The 21003-nt window shown below is 42.7% G+C and overlaps 1 protein-coding gene across 2 annotated transcripts in view; it reads left to right on the forward strand.

The window, feature by feature from the left end:
• Positions 1-3626: 3626 nt before the first annotated feature.
• Positions 3627-21003, forward strand: part of eif2b3 (eukaryotic translation initiation factor 2B, subunit 3 gamma) — a 65969-nt gene continuing 48592 nt past the window's right edge. Inside the window, exons 1-3 of one of the 2 annotated variants that reach the window (XM_083783080.1) lie at positions 3627-3937; positions 4731-4886; positions 7667-7824. In XM_083783080.1, coding sequence (XP_083639206.1) covers positions 4739-4886; positions 7667-7824 — 306 coding nt within the window. In that variant the 5' untranslated portion in view covers positions 3627-3937; positions 4731-4738. The remainder of the gene's footprint in view (positions 3938-4730; positions 4887-7666; positions 7825-21003) is intronic. The other variant, XM_083783081.1, reaches the window with a different exon arrangement.

Raw genomic sequence — 21003 nt, forward strand, 5'->3', positions numbered from 1 at the left:
GGCTTTTGACACCGTGAACCACTCCATACTGGTTAACAAGCTTAAAGCTATTGGTTTGGAAAGTTATTCCTACCTGGAGGGGAGAGAACAGATGGTGGAGGTCCCCTCCCCTCCCAGTGAGCTGTGGCGTCCCACAAGGAAGCATACTAGGGCCTTTACTGTTCCTAATATATGTTAACGACATGACTTCAGCTTGTGACTGCAACTTGTTCCTGTTCGCAGATGACTCAGCACTGCTGGTCTCGGACAGGAACAAACTGCAGGTTGAAAAGACCCTCAGCTCTGAACTCGGTAGAATCTGCACCTGGCTCGCTGATAACAAACTATCCTTACACCTGGGAAAAACTGAATCCATCCTCTTCGGATCAAATAGTAATCTCAGCAAGGCAGATGGCTTCTTGGTTAGAGTGGGTGACAGTATATTATCACACAAAAAGATCAAATTACCTACCTAGGTTCCATCCTGGAGGCCAATCTTTCTGGTGATAAAATGGCCACCAACGTAATCAAAAAAGTCAATCAAAGAACAAGATTCCTTTACAGGATCTCCTCACTGGTCAGCAAAAACACCTTGAAGACCTTAACAGGAGCCCTCGTACAAGGTTTCTTTGACTATGCATCCACCTCTTGGTACCACAGCACCTCAAAGGCCCTTAAAACAAGGCTCCAGACCTCCCAAAACAAACTGGTCAGGCTCCTACTTGGCCTCACCCCCCGAACCCACCTCACCCCTGCCCACTTTGACAGGCTGGGATGGCTTAGGGTCGACGACAGAGTACAGCATCTTGCAATGGGTCTGGTCCACAAGATTCGATACACCACCAAGATACCCATGTACCTGTCTAAATACTTCCTTAATGTAAACGAAGTCCACACCCACAACACCAGAGGGAGTGCAACAAACCATGTACAACCCAGATTCGGCACAAACAAGGGACTAAATTATTTTCGCTCCCATGCCACCAAAATGTGGAACGCCCTACCAACAGTCATTAAGACATGTGAATCCCTGACTCCTTCAAAACCGCTCTCAAAGGGCACCTACGGATGGCTGCAATTCGAAACTGGCCTCTGTAAAATCTGAATCCCCCCCACCCCCCCCCCCCCCCATTTCCCCTCACTGTATAATGTATATTTTCCCTTTTTTGCTTCCTATATGATGAATTCCTGTTCTGTTCTTTAGCTACATAGAAATGTCTATTTGTATGTCTCTAAATGTTTGTATGTCTCTAAATGTTTTGATGAATTGAACAATGTGGACCCTGTTGTAAACAAGTGTAATGCTTAATCGGGTCGTCCACTCACAGTTAACAGTCTTTGTATTGAGTTTGTGCTTAAAATGTACTGTAAATTCTACAAACTGTTAATAAATATTTCAATCAATCAATCAAAAACCCTTGAAAACATTTCATTAATTTTTTAATTAAAATGTTTTCAAGGTGGACTGAAACTGGTTACAAAAAAATATATATATATGCATTTTTCAGGAAATGAAGAAAAACTTATATTTTTAAAACAATGCAATACTTCTTCATAAAAGTAAATATATTGTCAATTACTTGCATGAGAGGGGGAGAGGTGGTGGAGTTACTGTAGCTGCTTTAGCAGACAGTTTGAGGGTCCAATGGAGTTAAGAGGTTTTGTCCGAAGCAATACTTTCCATTGGTTCAGTATTTTTTTAACCACCACACCAATCTAAAACCTCAAAAATGTTGTTTAAGGTTTCTTCCCGACAGCGACAAGGCTTTTGTTGTTTTTTCTCCCCAAATATTAAATGCTGAAAAATTATTATTTTAACAATATTGTTTTTATATTTAGACTTAATTGCCTACAGGATATGGGTAATTTATGTTTACATACCCATTTATGTTAACATAATGTAGTAATGCAAACACGGTTTTTGTTCATGAAAAACAAGATATCTAATGAATACCGGTGTAGCCAATTATTAAATCAGCCATAGGCCTACATAAATAACATTGGAAATTAATATTATGGGTCATTTCCGAATGGGTTTGCATGTAGCTTGTGCGTCAAAGCATTAAAGGACCACTTCCCCACTTGTCAATTTATCTTTATATAATTGGTCCTCACTAATGTTCATCATAAAATACCACAATTGTTTCACCCGTTCACCAGTGACATCATCATAAGCAGATTTTTTTTTTAAACAAGATTTAAAATATATATATATTTAGATTTGTATTATCGATGGCTTGCAACTCAGGAATAGAAAGCCTGCAGTAGGCTATGCAGTTTCCATTAGTTTGGATTTGAGATCCATGATGTCACTGGTGGATGGGTATCTGAACTGCCCACAGCCCTTCCATGAAACACAGACTGAGTAGAAACAGACTGAGTAGAAGAAAATGGTGGCATCTTATCATGAAAATTAGTGAGGACCAATTATATGAAAAGGTAGGTTGAAAAGTGGTGAAGTGGTCCTTTAACACTCAAACTCCCAAACATTCTTGCGTGAAGTCATGCTTCATAGGGCATTTAGCACAATAATTTTTGACTGTATTTGAGTCCAAAGTGTGTACTACTCCACTTAATATTTATTTAATATTTAAGAAGTAATTAATACAGTATGTAGGGGATCTATTCTAAAGTTACATCACATTTAGAGTAGGCTAGAACGCTGATACCAGAGCCATAGAGCAGTGTTTCCCAACCTGTGTGTCGCGGAGCTTTGGTGCTCCGTTTGATGTGTATAAGACAGTTACGAATACGACAACTCCATTCACTTCATGGGGTCAGTCCAATGGCGGCTCTTCTACGGGGCGACTGTGGCTCAGGAGGTAGAGCAGGTCATCCAATGATCCATAGGTCGGCAGTTCGAATCCCGGCTCCTCCTGTCTACATGTCGAAGTGTCCTTGGGCAAGACACTGAACCCCAAATTGCTCCCGATGTGCTGGTTGGTTGGCTTCCGCTGCAATCATGTGAATGGGTCGGCAGTTCGAATCCCGGCTCCTCCTGTCTACATGTCGAAGTGTCCTTGGGCAAGACACTGAACCCCAAATTGCTCCCGATGTGCTGGTTGGTTGGCTTCCGCTGCAATCATGTGAATGGGTCGGTAGTTTGAATCCCGGCTCCTCCTGTCTACATGTCGAAGTGTCCTTGGGCAAGACACTGAACCCCAAATTGCTCCCGATGTGCTGGTTGGTTGGCTTCCGCTGCAATCATGTGAATGGGTGAATGTACTTAATCTATATGTAAAGTGCCTTGGATAAATTAAGGCGCTATATAAATGCACCATTTACCATTTTACGTGCAAGTGACAAATAATGTCCTGAACCGGAAGTTAAATCGCTTTATTTAGTTTTTTTGTAATAGTACAACATAAACATTACAGACTCTGTAGAAGTCTCTGTAATACAGAGACTTTAGTTTTCACTGTACAAGTTGTCATGTTGCCCACATGCCTAAAATTGCTGATAGCCTACTATACTTGCGCCGACCTCGTTGAAAACAATGAATTTCAAACTCAACTTTCACTCTCCAGGCTGCATTTTCTGCCCCCTCAATGTCGTAACTCTGTCTTACTCTATGGCTTTGGCTGATACTAGAAGGAACTATCATGTAGACGAGGAGCAGGTTCCTGCACGGACTTATTTCACGGGACGCACACAGGTGTCATCATCATACATGTTGTGTACAAGCTGTGTCGCCTGTTGCATGGAGTTATACCTAAACAATTTAACAATAATATAATATATTTCGTTACCACGTATTCCAGGGCGAGCGTGTCTCACATAGCAACCCTGCTGCTGTTTCTACATCTCGTATTTACCGAAGCAGTGGCTGCCGTTCAAGTGCTACTCGTTAGCTAAGTGCTAACAACAGTGTGACAGCAAGTGCATACCCATGCGACTAGTGGCGCTGTCATCATATTCACTGACAACAAGTGACCAGAGGAACTCTGCACGTTGACAGGTAGGTTGAAGCGATAATATGATGTTATAATTACATACTCATTCAATATGCTGTTCTAATATAATCAATATATTATAATCAATATATTAGAACAACATAAACTTCAAGAAATATACTCACTCGTGCAAGCAATCATGTGCTGCTATAATTCAATAATAGTACAGCGAGTCATGATTTTTTTGTTGCAATTAACAATGAGCATACTTTATCAGTTACAAATAAATAAATGAACACTGAGGAATTAATTCTGTCTTAGTAATACTAAGACAAGATTAATGGCTCAATACTAAGCTATAGTATTGAGTAGCCACTAGCCAATGCTATTGGTGTTAAGAGCCCCCCCCAGCCCTCTCTCCCCCTCTGTCTCTCTCTCTCCCCTCTACCTCTGTCTCTCATCTTTGTCTCTCTCTCCCCTCTACCTCTGTCTCTCATCTTTGTCTCTCTCTCCCCTCTGTCTCTGTCTCTCTCTCTCCCCTCTACCTCTGTCTCTCATCTTTCTCTGTCTCTCTCTCCCCTCTGTCTCTCTCTCCCCTCTACTTCTGTCTCTCATCTTTCTCTGTCTCTCTCTCCCCTCTGTCTCTCTCTCCCCTCTACTTCTGTCTCTCATCTTTCTCTGTCTCTCATCCATCTCTCTTGTCATTCCCTCTCCCTCCCCCTCCCCCTCTGCCTCCAGTCCACCTCCCCTCTCTCTCTCTCTCTCTCTCTCTCTCTCTCTCTCTCTCTCTCTCTCTCTCTTTGTCTCTCTGTCTCCTCATATCTTTCTCTCTCTCTGTCTCGTCGTCCCCTCTCTCAGCAGACATTATGGAGCTCCAGGCGGTGTTGATGGCAGCAGGTGGGGGTTCCAGAATGATGGACCTGACCTACAACACCCCCAAACCTCTGCTGCCGGTGGGCAACAAGCCTCTCATCTGGTACCCCCTCAACCTTCTGGAGAGAGTGGGCTTTGAAGGTGACACACTTTTATAAGGGTGCAAGAGCTAATCCAACTAATCGGTTTAATCACCTATCGCCTCTTTTCCGGTGGAAACTGTCCAAAACTGTAACTTTTAAGCCCGAAAGCAATGTGATTTTCTACTGCTATTGTATTTTGGCTGGTTTTCCATGACATTTTGTACAACAGACTGATCAAATCAAATAATTTAGACTTTAATTTAGACATCAATTAATTGAGAAAAACAAAGTGTAACGCTTCTCAACTATCCGATTCATTGATTGAAAAATCACTAAATAACTGATAGTTGATAGTTTATACAATGCCAGCAATACTGTCTGTCTCTCTGTTTCTGTCTCTGTCTGTCTGTCTCTCTCTCTCTCTCTCTCTCTCTCTCTCTCTCTCTCTCTCTCTCTCTATCTCTGTGTCTTCATTCCATCTGTAACAGTTTCTCGGTTTGATTCAATGGTTTCGTGCCAAATTGTCTTTGTTCTCTTCGTATCGGTGGTAGTACTAGTACACATTTAACTCCTCAGTGATAGTTTAGGCCTGTCACTTCAGGGACCATTTGGTGTACCATTTTTCTTTTCTCACTGGAGTTGCATTTGGAAGGAATCGAGTAGCTATCAAGTAGACTGTGTGTGTGTGTGTGTGTGTGTCTCTGCGTCTAGATTTACACCAGTCTAAATCATGTAATAATAGCACAATGTGCATTTGGTCCACAAATGGCTGGCCTGTAAAGGGATTTGACACAATGCGCTATTGCGCTTGCCTTCCAGTAAACAGCACTGTTTATTAGAGCAGCCCGTAGGTCCACCTAGACCTAAAGAAAAGCTACCTTCCTATACATTATCATCATGTGTGGCCAGCAGTTTACTGTGTGCAGCCAACTAGCCAAAGCCCTGCAATTAGATTTTACAAGGCTGACACAGCCATAGTGAGCTAAATGCCCAGGAGGAGACACATTTTATACAGACAAGGGTAATTAAAGCAGTTTTTTTCTTTTTGCTGTTTTTATTTCTTTTTTGGATTTGTTAAATGTTTTGGCCATTTTGGGGAGGTAATGAAAGGCTGGTCTACACAGTAAACTTCTTCTCCTCTGCATAACATTTTTATCCATTTGTAACTGCAAGTGAACAAAATGTAACCAAATGGACCTGTCGGGGTTAAGTTAAGTTGACACTTAAGACTGATGATTGTGGCTGCATTGCATTATTGCATATAGTAAAAAAAGAGGCTTAATATAATACCCAGTGTGCACTTCTTTACAACGAGGTCTTGTGCCATTTTCGAACGCACAGCAACAGTACATATGCAGTATGTTTTTTATTAGCAGCTTGGCTTCATTATCGGCTTTGCCAAATATGCTAGTCTCCCTCATTTTCGCATTTCTCTCTGATAGCTCTGTCACTGCTGGGCACACATGTATTCAATCTACAATCCATACATTTTAGGAACCCGGCTCTCCCACGTTTGAAACCAAACATTTACATGAATGAACACTCATAAATTAGCCAGGGGAGATATTGCCTTATGGGCTTCGGGCAATACTACTTGTCAACCAGTAGGTGTCCTTCCTATTGTGGAAATTGTGCCAGCATTAGGGATGTGAACAAATAATCGGAAATTGATTAATCGCGATTAGTAAATGCTTCAATTAAACTTAACAATTCTGCGGATCATTGGGGGGTTTTCTGTGAATTTAATGCTGTCTGTGTGCGCGCACAGCCAAGGAACGCACATGTGGGACGGTTAAAAAGTCGTCGTCCCCCCCCCCCCCACCTTGGCAGCCACAGAAACGTCTCTGCTTTTGCAACACTCAAATGGTCAAATAAATATTTGATTAAGGACTACTGTATAATATGCCTTTGTATTCTTTCTGTATACAGCAAAATGGAGATTTTTATGTTAGACATTATTGAGGGAAGTTAAGATTCTCAGATTAAAATAAAAACCCTGCTTATCAACTAACCGGTTAATCGATTGATGAGGCTATCAATTAATTAATTAATCAATAATTTGCATCCCTAGCCAGCATATACTGAGCATTAGGTCAGGTGATGTCAACCTCCTCGACGTCCCTGGGGAAAAACGGAAGCGAACCTGGGGTGACGGGGCCTTTCTGGGTGGCCCTGCCCCCTCACTGTGGAACTCACTGGGCTCACATCAGAGTTTCCCCCACCCTCACCACCACGTTTAAAACCACAATCAAAACCCACCTTTTCAGACTTGCATTCCCCACATAAATCCCAACGAACCCCCCTCCCCTTTGTTTACATTATTTTGTTTAACCTTTTTAACTATTTTTTTCCTATAAAGTTGTTTTTATTCTGTCTATGTCAAGAGACTTTGAGTACCTAGAAAAGCGCTATGTACATTTTATTTACCGTATTATTATTATTATTATTATTATTATTAGTGAGGGCCAATTATATGAAGATAAGGTTGTAGATGGGTGTCCAATCGTTTTCCCTCTACACCAAATCTCTTCCCCGGAAATGGCCGGTCTAAGCTCATGACACGGCACTTTGCAATGTGTTAGATCAGCTATTTTGTCCAAATTCTCTCAACTTTTTGCCAAATGTTCACCTATTATGACATACCTGGTCGCCCTGAGTCCCTCGTCGCTTTATACTAGTGCCATTTCATTATTCACTCTGCATTAAACATCTTCGCTGAAAATAGCCTCACAACAACCTCACAACGCGCCGAATCGTGGTGGCGCCTTGTGAGCCTTTCCCCCATGAATATGGATGATAGTGTTCACTGTTCACGTGGTGCATGTTTTTCCTCTCCAGAGGTGATAGTGATCACCACTAAGGAGGTGCAGAAGATGTTGAGCACAGACCCCAAGATGAAGCTGGACGTGAAGATGAAGCTGGACATCGTGTGCATCCAGGACGACACAGAGATGGGCACGGCAGATGCTCTGCGACACATCCAGCAGAAGATCAAGGTGTGTGTGTGTGTGTGTGTGTGTGTGTAGCAGGGTGGCTCAGAACCTTTGCCTGATGATCAAAAGCATGTATTAATGTAATGATATCAACCCAGGCCAGGCTAGCATTGTTCCCGAACTCTGGGTCACTGAGAACCCATGTGAGAAAACATGAGTTTTGAGGAAAATGTGTTGTGTTGTAGCGTGTTGGTGTGTGTGTCAGGCTGTAATTCATTAACCCATCAAATCATGTGTCATTTTACATTTTAGCTACAGTATATACAATAGCAACATATATTTAAAAAAAAACTCTTAAAAGTAGCATGCAGACCTGAGCGCTGCTATTTTTAAAATGATTTTGAATAATTTAGCTTTTTTGAACACAAATCTTCTCTTCTGGGGGTCCCTGGCACAAAACATTTTCAGATGGAGGTCCGTGGCCAAATACATTACATATCATTTTGGGGATCTGTGGCACAAACTGTGGTTTGAGAACTTCTGATTTTGAAGGCATTTGTAGAACGGGCCTCGGATCTTAACGGGTTAATCTTGCACAAATCACTGGAATATAATAGTGAGATTAATTGACTTCCCATCACTGGACTGATCAGTGCCAAATTTCTTATGTATGCTGCCAGCAGGCCAAGGAAGTAAATCTCTTCATATTTTTGACATAATAATACGAATATTCATATTTTTGGGTGAAATTTTTTCCACATTTTATGAATTCATGATCTCACAACTATCAGTCTTGCCCAAATATGGTGTTCCATCCATCCATACTGTCAAAGAATATGACCTCTGACAGAACCACAGGGAAACCACAGCATTATTTCAGCCAAAGCAAGCTGGAGTCCTGCATTTTTTTAGAGGCGTAAAAAACGGACTGAGCAATAAATTGAAAAGATAAGCTCATATACTGACATTATTACACTTTTGACTTGAATTACTTATGACAGGCTTATTTTTTGGGGGGGTTTCTGAACAGTGAACACTGTATGATAAGCTAACCTTTTTTTGTCCCCCAATGGTGTTTATTCTAAGTTGAACACTGCTGGAAATTGTGGTGAATGAATCACCAGTGCGCTAATATCGGTTCAATCAAACGATAATCATAATAATCTCTGAGGAATTTGACATGGCGAACACGCATCATCACTGGAACTGATCACTTGCCATCTTGGAAGGATACTTGCCATGGGGAATGGGTGCGGAGCGGGTGCGATGTATTTTGGCTGACGCAGACCCAGTGCACACCAAATTGGATGTGTTTTCCTTGTCCATCAAATCAAACACGAAACAAAACAAAGCACATCAGACTCTGCATAAAGACCTATTCTCACGTAGTCGCTCTTAGATCTGAAGACGTACCAGTAAGACCAGCTGAGGGCGAGGTCTTGCTGAAACTACAGGTCTGGGAATGCCCATATATATTTTTTTGTTACGTTTTCGGCCAGGTAGGGCGAAAAATGTGTGCTAATTAGTAAGGCCAGGTTGAGGACTCGGGCCAGCCCAGTTAGGGCTCATGTAGGGTTCGGCCTTAATTTTCGGCCTGTTTGAGAACTCTAGTTTTCGCCGGCTGCCGGGCGCAGCTGTGCTAATAACTGTGGGTGTGTGACAGACGGACAACCATATATGGAGGCGTGATGGACGGACTGACTGACTGACAGGCTTTGCAGGTTTTTATAGTAATCTGCGACCTAACGTCGCAATAAAAAAAAAAATTGCATTGTAAAACCAATGCAAAGACTTCATATGGTATCGGGAGCAATGGGGTTCCACCGCACCTGAAGCCAATTTCAGGCTGGTCTGGTGCCTCTCAGGAGCAGCAGGACTAGTACGTAATTAGCCCATTCTGACCTGAGATCAGATTCATACGAGGTTTCCGCCGGACAAACACTGGGTCTGATGAACCCATTCTGACCTGAGATCAGTTTCTAAAAATGTCAGTCGCTCTTCGATTTTTCAAAAATAGCAGACCTACAAGCTCGTATCGCGCCACCAAGTGGCGCGATACGAGCTTGTAGGTCTGCTATTTTTAAATAGCTAAAGCATAACATGATGCTGACACCAAAATGGGTGCCCGGTCTGAATGGGTTAGATATGAAGGAAGAAGGCACTCGATAAAATTGGGTTCCTTAATTGAAACGTTTAGGAATCACTGCTATAGCCTTAATAATTGTTATTTTGTGGGTCCCTGGCACGACGTGCTCCGAAAACCTACCCGGGTTGTGCAAGGACGCGCTGTGATTGGCCCACTTTGAGTGGCAGTCGGAAAACAAACGCTCTCGGCAGGACATGATTTACTATCCTGTCCTCATCGGGTCTGTCCTTATCGGGTCGCAACTTCAACATAGCCTGGTTAATAAACCAGACTAATATCGCACGGACCGCGGGATATTAGTCTGGGGAGGCTCAGCTTGGATTTCATTTCCAGGGAAACATTTTCTCTTTGACGCAATTGGTCAGAGCTACTGTCAGTCAAAGGTCTCAAGCATTGAAAGTCTCTGTACCAAAGCCCGCCCATATTGCATACCGTGTCCCGATTGGCCGCCCCATTTCTCTGGTGTAGGAAATGGGCGTACAATTGAGCCTCTCCAGACCGTAATCCGCCGGCAGGCAATTTATTTTTGCCAACGGCTGATTGGGTCTGGTTTATTAACCAGGCTAACTTCAACAGCCCTGAGTCGGCTCAGCTTGAGACGGCATGCCTCCGTCGCGGTCTAGTCCATAGAGTCATATTTAGGTCTTGTCCGCAGTTGTTGTAGGCGAGAGGCACCTCCGCATTGGCCACAGAGGCGGGCGTGGTTATAAGCATGTCCCTGACGTATCCTTTCAAACAGGGGTCTGATGTCATGTATTGATATGTATCAATTTGGAGGTCCTTTCCTAGATATTAAAAAGCTGGTAGAGAACCATTGTTTTTCTTTTTTTAATAATAATAATTTTTGGCTTTTTCTGCCTTTTTATTGATAGGTTGAAAGTAATCTGACAGGAAATGGGGAGAGAGATGGGGGGGGGAAGACACGCGGAAAAGGCAGTCAGGATCAGCACACCTAAACCTAACCTTAACCAATGACTAGTCTAAACTAAGTATGCACCCCTCGGGAGTCGAGCCCGTGGCACGCCGTCAGGCTGGTTCAGCAGCCTAGACGGTTGAGCTAACCGTCCAAGTCCTTTCATTGAGTTTAGATTTCCCCAGATGTATCAGTAGGTAGACTGTTTCCAGTCCGGGTCCCCCAGCTAAGTGACGTGGACCCTAATCCGAGTCCGTAACAAATGGAGTGTGCAAGTGGAACCAAAATGGCATCATGTGGTTCCATTTGTACACTGTCGGGGTTAAGACTCCCCGCTATAGAATATCCTAGCAGTGGAACGGTGGTCAACCAGGGGTGTAGTTTGAGAGGCCATGCCAGGAAAACTCGATCTGCTCCCATCTGCACAACAGCTTTGCTTACTTTCAGTGAGGTCATTTGTTTTTTATTTGGTATTCTCCTTTTTTTTTTGGAAGTAAGGATTAGTGTACACTACAGTGATGCATGTGAGGCAGTCTTTATTGGAACATACCGGTAAACCCACCGGCAGGTCAAGGTTTATTTTCCAATAAGGACAGCCTCACTGTACATTATCACGCTTGTAACGCGGTTACACGGCTTCCGCTTCCATCGCAGCGTAAGAAACACGGGGCCGAACACCAGTCTGTTATTGAGAACAGCTATCAGGAAATAACAGATTGCTCACAGGTCTAGGAAATAACGGATTTTCTAGCGGGTCATAGCAGGTTATTTAGACAGATGCTAGATTCACTGTTTACCTGACACGTATGCTGTCGTTTCAATTTACAGATAATTATTTTGATTCTGATAGTAATTGTTTAGACTAGTGAGGCCAGGTTCTTGGTTTATCGAGGCACTACACGCTGTCTCTCTGAATTTCAGGTACTGTACGTGTTTACCTTGCTTATAATAAGTCACTCTGGTTAAGGGCATCTGCTAAATGCCTAAATTGTAAACAGACTGTACGAGGCCTCTATTGGCCAATGAGAATCCAGTTTTCAATGTTAATGCTATTGAAAGTTGGGTTTTTGAATATCTTTTTGTTCTTTTTATACAAAAGTTTTGTATCTTTACTTTCGTCACTGTAGGAGGAAGTTGTGTAGGACCAAAACCGTTACGTTGCTTTCAGGAAATGAAAAGATAAGAACAAAGAAAACCGGTTATCTGGTTAGCGTACATTATGCTAGTATCACTCAGCATGTGTACAGACCTACAAACTATTTTCAGTGCACGGCTCCCGCATACAGCCAACAACTCGGGCTTAAGAGAGTAAAGAGAGAAGGCAAAGTGAGAATGGTGATTGTCAGGAGATGGAGGAAGCGTGAAAGAAATAAATGGATGAGGGGCTGGCCGGGTGACTGTGTGTGTGTGTGTGTGTGTGTGTGTGTGTGTGTGTGTGTGGGGGGGGGGGGGGGGGGGGGGGAGTGACAGAGAGATCCTGTGTGCCGCAGCGCCATCACTGATCCGTGCCTTCCCCTCCCTGGACGGCAGATGAAGCCGAAGTGCCTCATTTCACCTGCCGAAAACACACCACACATACTGTAACGCACACACACACACACACACACACACACACACACACACGTACGCGCACACGTCACACACACACACACACGCATGCACACACACACTCTTCCCTACATCACAGCCGCCAGACCCCCGTCTTGTCCTGCCTGCTCAACCTTCCATCCCACGCTCCATGTTTCCATCCATCCATCCTTCTTTCTCTCTCTCTCTCTTTCACTCTCCCTCTCTCCCTCCCTCCATCCGTCTCTTTCTCTAAACAGATGAGGTCATGGTGGAGGGCCTATAGCCAGCCTTCTGCCAGTCAGTTCAAACCGTGTGGACCATTTACACTCATCCTGCTGCACATCTGTTTGTGTGTGTGTGTGTGTGTGTGTGTGTGTGTGTGTGTACCAGTTTATAGAAACGGACCAGTTATATTATTCACCCCAGAGCGATGTGCGTGCGTACACAATGTACACAGTGTGTGTATGGGTTTTAGTGTTTGTACGGGTGTGTGGAGTGCACCATTGATGACCGACCAGAAGGAAGCATTCAGGGGCTTTGGGCCCTGGATGATGACACACAGCACCGTACAGGACAAGGGGGGGATTTATTTGTGTGTGCGTGCAGATAGGTTGTTAACAGCAGATTGCTCTTGTCGTTCGTTTGTAATTTAGCTTGAGGTAAACACTATACAGTACGTTAAGCCAGTAGTTAAAGTAATAGTACCGTACTGTACTATGTTGTTGATCCAAGCCAGATCACAATCGACTGATTGAAAATAAACATGCACTGAAAATGCACGCGGCCCACCCATCTGACCACTTAACACGGCAGCCCAGATGGGTAGGCCACCATTGTTTTTTGGGTAGGCTGAGATTGCTGCGGTTGAGCCGAGTCCCCCAGGGCTCTATACTAGCATATTTTCTGTTTTCTGTTTCCGACACGTGCAACACATTGTGAGCTTAATATCGATTAGCTATTTTCTGTGAAATGCTTTCTCCACAATACAGATGCTAGAGTTTAAGTGGTCAAACCACTGTTTTCTGAAAAGCGAATATAGTAGGCCTATAATATTTATATATATAATATATATATATAATATATAATATATTATATTATATATATATATACCAATATAATATAATATAACCCATTTATGCCTGAGGCCTTCTAAAACCTACGGCAGTTTTATGAAAGACACCCTAAAACCTGAGGTCCTTCTGAGAAACTTCACAGAATTGAATCCGGGAAAAGTACAGAAAAAGACTACAAAACTACAAAGACGTTCACGCATCAGAGATAAATGCAACGCTGCTGTGGCAGCCGGTCTTAAGGGGAAAGTAACATGGCCGCTGGTTTAACAAGCTCACAATGTGTTGTTGACGGGTACCAACACAGTGAGCCGCAGGTGTGTACGGTACCACACAGGACGAGTCCCCGGTTCAATAACCCGACTGTCCATTTGAACCATTTGCTGCATGTTACTACCCCTCCTCCCTTCACTTGTGTTTCCTATATCAATCTATCAAAAAGAGACTCCGAAAAAAAGACCAAGAAATAACAACGGCCAGTAGAGTGACGGAAAAGACTGCTCGACTCATTTTACTCCAGCAGCACACCAAGCATAACCCATTCTGACCTGAGATCAGATTCATACGAGGTTTCCACTGGACACACACTGGTCTGATGATTAACCCATTCTGACCTGAGATCAGATTCTAAAAATGTCTTGTCGTTCTTCGATTTTTCAAAAATAGCAGACCCACAAGCTCGTAGCGCGCCACTCGGTGGCACGCTATGAGCTTGTAGATCTGCTATTTTTCAATAGCTAAAGCATAACATGATGCTAACACCAAAATGGGTTCCCGTTCAGAATGGGATAAGCTAGCAGTAGCAACAGCGCCAGCTATAGCTTTAAGTGTATCAGCACTCCAAAATTGATAGAAATAGAAACGGCAACAACTGTTAAAATATTCATGTGCAAATAAATATCCAATATCATATATCCATATTATAGATATCAACAAAGCACACCGTATAGATGTTTCACACAGTGCGTACATAATTATATGTATATATTTAGAAGTAGGACGCATGCACACATCACCCTAAAGAACCTCAGTGTTCTCAATTCTCATTGTCACAGTGTATGCAATTAATGCCTTCAAAAGAGCTGATTAAATGTTTTATGGACCCATAAAGGTTTTGCCATAACCATTTATTTTGCCATAAATCAGGTAGCTTTAAGGTACGGCCATGACAGCAATGGTAGGAAAAAAGATATATAATATTAATCATATTCGGATATTCTGTTTCGGCCAAGAATTTCCCTTTCAGTGCATCCCTACTTTAACTGAAAATAGTTGATCTACAAGCTCGGAACACGTCACGTTGCAACACATTGAGGGCTTGTACATCAGCTATTTGCGGTGCGCAACACAAGTATAAATCAAGCATAACAACTACCCTAACCTCTAAATGCCCAGTCCTAATCCTAACCCCAATGTGAATCTGTTCCAAATTGTAAACCTAACAAAAAAAAAAATACTTGTGGAGACATTTGGCCCTCACAATAGTACACACACACACACACACACACACACACACACACACACACACACACACACACACACACACACACACACACACACACACTGAGAGAGAAGGGGACTAGCTCCAGCATGCTCCCATTGAGAATGCTTGGGTTCCTAATCCTTTGAGCAGCCGGCTAGATTAGAGGCATTGAGTTACACACACACTCCAACATACACACACTGTAGGGTGATGAGTGAGGAACCCGAGCAATAGCCTGCCAAATCCCTGTGTGGAGATCACTCAAACAAACTGTCGCACGCACGCCCACGGACACACACGCACACGCACACGGACACACACACATGTGAGGACATCAATATTTTAGGATGGCATTGAAATTAGCTGAAAAGTTGCATTCATAAATGAGGCATGACTCTAACCCCCAAACCCCAAATCTATCCTCTTACTGTCTAATCCTGACCCTGACTCCAAACACGAATCCTTTTCTAATTGTAAACTCTGATGTCTGAAAGTTTTTTATTTATTTTTAAACCATCAAACATTTCCATTGCAAGGACCACAAAAAAGACCTCACACAATCTATTTATGACATTGCACTAATATGCTTGTGGGGACACGACATATTGTCCTAACATGCCTTAGACACACACACACACACACACACACACACACACACACACACACACACACACACACTCATAAATACAAACGCATGCCACTTTACACAAATGCCCCCCCACAAAGGGATTTGGTGTAACCTATCAAACAAAATACTTACAGGAATCGGTGTGGAGTCTGGGTGTGTTTACTGGGTCGATCCCCTCTAGCTTTATTCGGGAGAATGATTAACAACCACATTTCTGGAGGGGTTTGCTTCAGTCATCAGCTACGGTGACGTTACATGAATAAAATGGATATGCCCCAAATAATAACTTGCATCTTTCACATAGGGGCTTAACTTTTGAATGGCGTGCTTTACATGGCCGTATTGTCTTGCCGTGACTGCTTAAGTCCCTTTGACGTTTGCATTGTCAACCGGGTTTGATCAGCTGGCGTCTTGAGTCGATGTGGGCTAAGAGAGAGGAGCGCGCCTTTTCAGCAGGATTGCCAGATTTTACAAGACAAACACGCAACCAGGTCTATGAAAACAAGCCCAAAAGAAGTGACTAGACCACATTAGGCGTGCACATTAGGCATACACACACACACACACACACACACTCACACACACACCTATTTCATCCGCCGATCTACAAGCTCCCACCGTGTCGATACGTTATGGGCTTGTAGGTTTCTATTCATTTTTAAATTATGAAAACATAATAACGTGGAACGTTTTTGAAACATTTTCAACAGACAAATCTTAGGCAACAAAGTCTTATGCATACCTGTATGGTGTATGCTATGAGGCGGGTGCGTAGGCAGGCAGGGCTCAATGTATTCCGAAGAAATGCACATGAAGTGCACAAAGAGCCGCACACCGTCTGCACTTGCAATACGAACTTTATTCATCTGCAACGTTCCGGTCAAATACACCTGAAGAAGGTCTTTGAGCGAAACGTTGCCTATAAATAAAGTTCGTATTGCAAGTGCAGACGGTGTGCGGGTCTTTGTGCACTTTTATGTGCATTTTTTAGTGGTGCAACCACTCCAAGGAACAGCAATGTCCGTGTTCACCTACCTAAGGTATGTGTTCACCTACCTATGTGGCCATGAGCACCAGTATGAGTACCAGTAGGGGCGCTGTTGTGCCAGAAACAGAGAGAGAGAGAGAGAGATAGTATTTGTGCTGCACTGTTGCCTGCTAATGAGAGAGAGATGAGGGGGGGGGGGGAGTTGCAACACTCGGTTCACACGGGTGTGATTTTTCTAAATAGACAAATCTTGTATTCGGGTCCCTGGCACAAAATGTTTATAGATGGGGTCCATCATGGACACATACATAATTATACATTTGGGTGTCCTTGACATGAAAAAGTTCTGGAAGGAACTGAGAAGCCCAACTTAAGTCCAAAGTCAGAGCGGACTTGGCAACACTAGAGCCGCCGATTGAATAGTGTGTTCAGAATGGGATGTGTCCGTCGCACAAACATTAGTGCCGCTAAGACGAAGAGCGTTTTGGCAGAGCAGGACTGGGAGATCCAAACGAAGCTTCTGCATGTGAGCGGGACACAGGAGATGCGGTTGAATGAAGACTAGACCCATGCCTTCTCTTTTCCCTCCCTCTGGTACCCCCCTTTCCTTTTGACTTTCCTCTAATGTCCTTTTGGTAAGGTCCCTGATTCTGGCATGGCCGTGATACAGTAGCGTTACACTTAAACCACTCGAATACCCAGCATCCCTATTCTCTGTCATAATAGAGCAATCAGGGAACCAATTTAGTAAAAGAACAAAAATGTCTCTGTTTTAGCCAATGCATGGGGCACAACCCATCTTTTTGTGTTAAACGGGAACTTCTGTGCTTCTGTGTTTCTTCCTACTAACAACATCATTGCATGTTTAAGGTAGTAGTGCTGACAGATTCTGCTGTTAGGAGAATCTGTCTTGAGAGATTAATAATAGACACATTCGGTAAAATAGCCCAGCTCGTAGATCATATATTATATGATCTACGAGCTGGGCTATTTTTTGGCAAAGGGATTTGATTGTAGAGGGGGAAAAGGAGGGGCCAAGTACAGACCCCTGGGTAATCCCGGTCGGGTTTAAGAGGGTTAAGTTATGTCTTACTTTAAGACAAGGGGTTAGCCGTTACAGGTCCAGTGTCTGTTGTGAGGATCAAATGTGTGGCTTCTCAGTTAAGTTCAGATGTTTAATGTCCCTCATGGGGGAACTTGCATTGTGGCCCTACACAAATCAGTCTGAACAAAAACACAGATAATCAGCTATAAACAGTTAAAACAAATGAGTACAGTTTAACAGACAATCGATAAAACCGGGGTCCGGTACCCTACAAACAAGAATCAAAATGCGTTATATGGACCATATGTGAAAAGTGCTAAAAGAGGCCTTGGGCAGTGTGCAAATGAAGTGTCTTTATTGTACATATCGTTGCTGTCAGGCAGAAACCTTGTATCTCCAAATTGTTTTATTTATTGTTCTGTAAATTAATGCCTTGCTTCATCATACAAGAGTGTCGCACAAAATGCGTCGTGAGCTTGTAGATCTTCTATTTTCACTACTTTGCTAAATGTTTATTACATACAAGGTTTCCTACCCGACAGTGGCGATGTAAGAAAGGAGTGTTTGTGTGCATTGCACCTGGTCATTGCAACCTCTGTCCTGTGTAGGGAGCAGCTGACATTCCTCATTAAGGCGGGCGGCGGTTGGGATTATTGGCACTTCTCCTTGCTTTCTGCCAGGACTCCCAGAGACTGCTGCTGCTCACCGCTTAATCTTGCCAATCACCCCTAACTACTTTGCTTGATCTGGGTTTTGTTTGTTAACTTTGAGGTTGTCGAGGCAAAATGATCAGTGATCGGACACTCTCCCTAAAACCCTTTTACCGTCACTGTTTCGGGTAGGGTAAGGGATAGTTTGAAGTGTTAAATAGCTCTATATTCTGATGGTACTCATTGCTATATACAGTGTTTGTTCAGTGACAGGAGTTACCATGTCTCTCAAGCTCTTTTTATTTTTAAACAGAAAATGTATTTCCAGGTTGAGATACCAATTTTATCCAATCTGGAGAGAGCCCCATTTTGGGGCGGGAAGTTCGGGAACCCCTTTTGGTGTTTTAAACATTGTTATCATTTAGCTATTGAAAAATAGCAGATCTACAAGCTCATAGCGCGCCACCGAGTGGCGCGCTACGAGCTTGCAGGTCTGCTATTTTTGAAAAATCTAAGAACGACTGACATAGAAACATAGCTTTTTCAGAAAACTGTCGGGATGTAGAAGACATTTTTAGAATCTGATCTCAGGTCAAAATGGGTTAAACTAGAAGGTTGCAAGTGTGGATGCACTGAAACGAGCCCCGAGGAATCCACCGGGAACTGAATTCCGTGTCACCATTTATATTATTTATTGTGATGTCATGTGGTGAAGCATGACAACAGTGACAACAGTGTGTGAAGCATGACCAAAAGCTAAACGTTTCTGTCGTGCAAAAGTTAACAAAAAGCAGGTTCACTTTGCTGGCAAAAAAATAATAATCTCGGGCCGAGAACAATAGTGTGTTGCCTACAGCAACCACACTAACAAGTGAAATTGGGAGTGATGACACAGAGAAATGAGCAGATATAACTGGAACTGGAACAGGAACACTGTAAAACTGAAGCTGGTAAATGGGTATTCTCTCCTGAGTGTCTCTAATTGTCAACCCAACTGAACAATTATGTTTATTTTCCATTTAATGAGGTGGAGAGACAGGGAGACCCCTGTTACTGCATAAATACCCCATAACAATGATTACTACCAGCATATACTTTAGCCTTTTAACTACTTTAGCCTTTTAACAAAACACTGAGCCAGAAAACCACTGACAATCTACTGAATGTTAAAAGTTCAGGGTTTTTTTGGGGTGCAATTGAGCTCGGAAAACCTAAAAAACTAAATAAGAGAAATTACAAAAGCTTTTTTTTTGTGTCACAATGTTAGTTTATCCCAGTGGTTCTCATTGTGTTGATGTTTGAGACGAGGGGTACCTATAGGCCTGTCACAATTATTGCATAATCACCTAATTGAAATTAGTTGAGATAATCCCAATTATGTTGGCATTAATTGTCAATGGTTTTGATGAATAACGTGGCGCTCTGAGCCACCACTAGATGGGGCGCTCAAAGGGAGGACCCTAACACCGCCCACATTATTAACAGCTGTGGGCGAGGCTTAAGTTCAGGTGGGTGGTGCTAGAGCCTTAGATATAGACAGAGCTACGCAAACTGCGTTCACTCTCCTACATAGACAACCAGTTGGGCCAAGTCATGGACCGAAAGTATAGGCAGAAATGCATTGGACTCAGGCAACAGCCCAACTTTAATGATCTTACATTTTATTTTAAATTGTTTTGTAGTAATAGTACAACATAAACATTAAAGAGACTTTAGTTGTTACTGTACAATACTTTAAAACAGTTGTCACGTTGCACACATGCTTAAAATAGCTCTTGTTTGCGCCACCCTCGTTAAAAACAATGTATCCTTGGCTCAGTTGAGGCTGCATGAACAGCGCTCGAGTGCTCGGTTTCTGCCTCCTCTATATCCTTTCTAATAGATGGCTAAGGTATAGGCCTACATAATGAACTGGTGGGTGTGGCCACATAAAAACATAATTATAGCACTTTCTGTACACTTTTTTTGAAAGAAATCTTCCTAGTATAATCATCATAGTACCTGTTGATCATGTTTTAGGAGGGAACTCCATCTTTATGTTATTTGTCATAACTGCCCTGTGCAATTTGTGATTACGAAGCAAACAGAAATACAACAGCAGTATAACAGCCCTAGTGGTGCCCTACCATGCTTTTTATCCCCTTTTGTTTGTTGTGAAGTCATCCAAAACATTAGTTTGTGCATGGGCTCAAAGCTTCAAGTGCTTCTGACTGAATGAAGAATGAATTAATAGGCTGTTGTACTAATACTTGTAATTATATTAATTATGTATTATAGCCTAATTAATTAATAGTTAATTAATAGTTAAAGGTATAGGCATAATCAAATGAGTGTTTGGTGCATAACTCACTCATTCATAATTGGAAATTATAGAAAAGTCATTCGAAAAATACAAATGTATATCGCTGCTATCGGGCAGAAGCCCTACTTGATCATACTACAGCACACGAAAGCATCAGAAGTAGCACAGCAGATCCACAACTTTTCATGCTTCTGAATTTGAATACTGACCTACTGTAGTAACACTAACAGTTTGAATACTGACCTACTAACACTAACAGTTTTGGACATGAGGTTTCCACCGGACAGAGACGATATGTATAAATAAAATTAAATTGTCATTATTTTAAAAATGATCAGAGAAGATATGTGAAAATAGTAAAAAAAAATTGTGTGTCTTTAAAGCCAGGGGGGGGGACCCCTGCCCTAGCTAGTGCCCCTGTTGTGCGCATGCTATAATAATAGGCGAA

Source organism: Protomyctophum parallelum, assembly GCF_964188405.1.
Source record: "Protomyctophum parallelum genome assembly, chromosome: 14".
Taxonomy (NCBI): domain Eukaryota; kingdom Metazoa; phylum Chordata; class Actinopteri; order Myctophiformes; family Myctophidae; genus Protomyctophum; species Protomyctophum parallelum.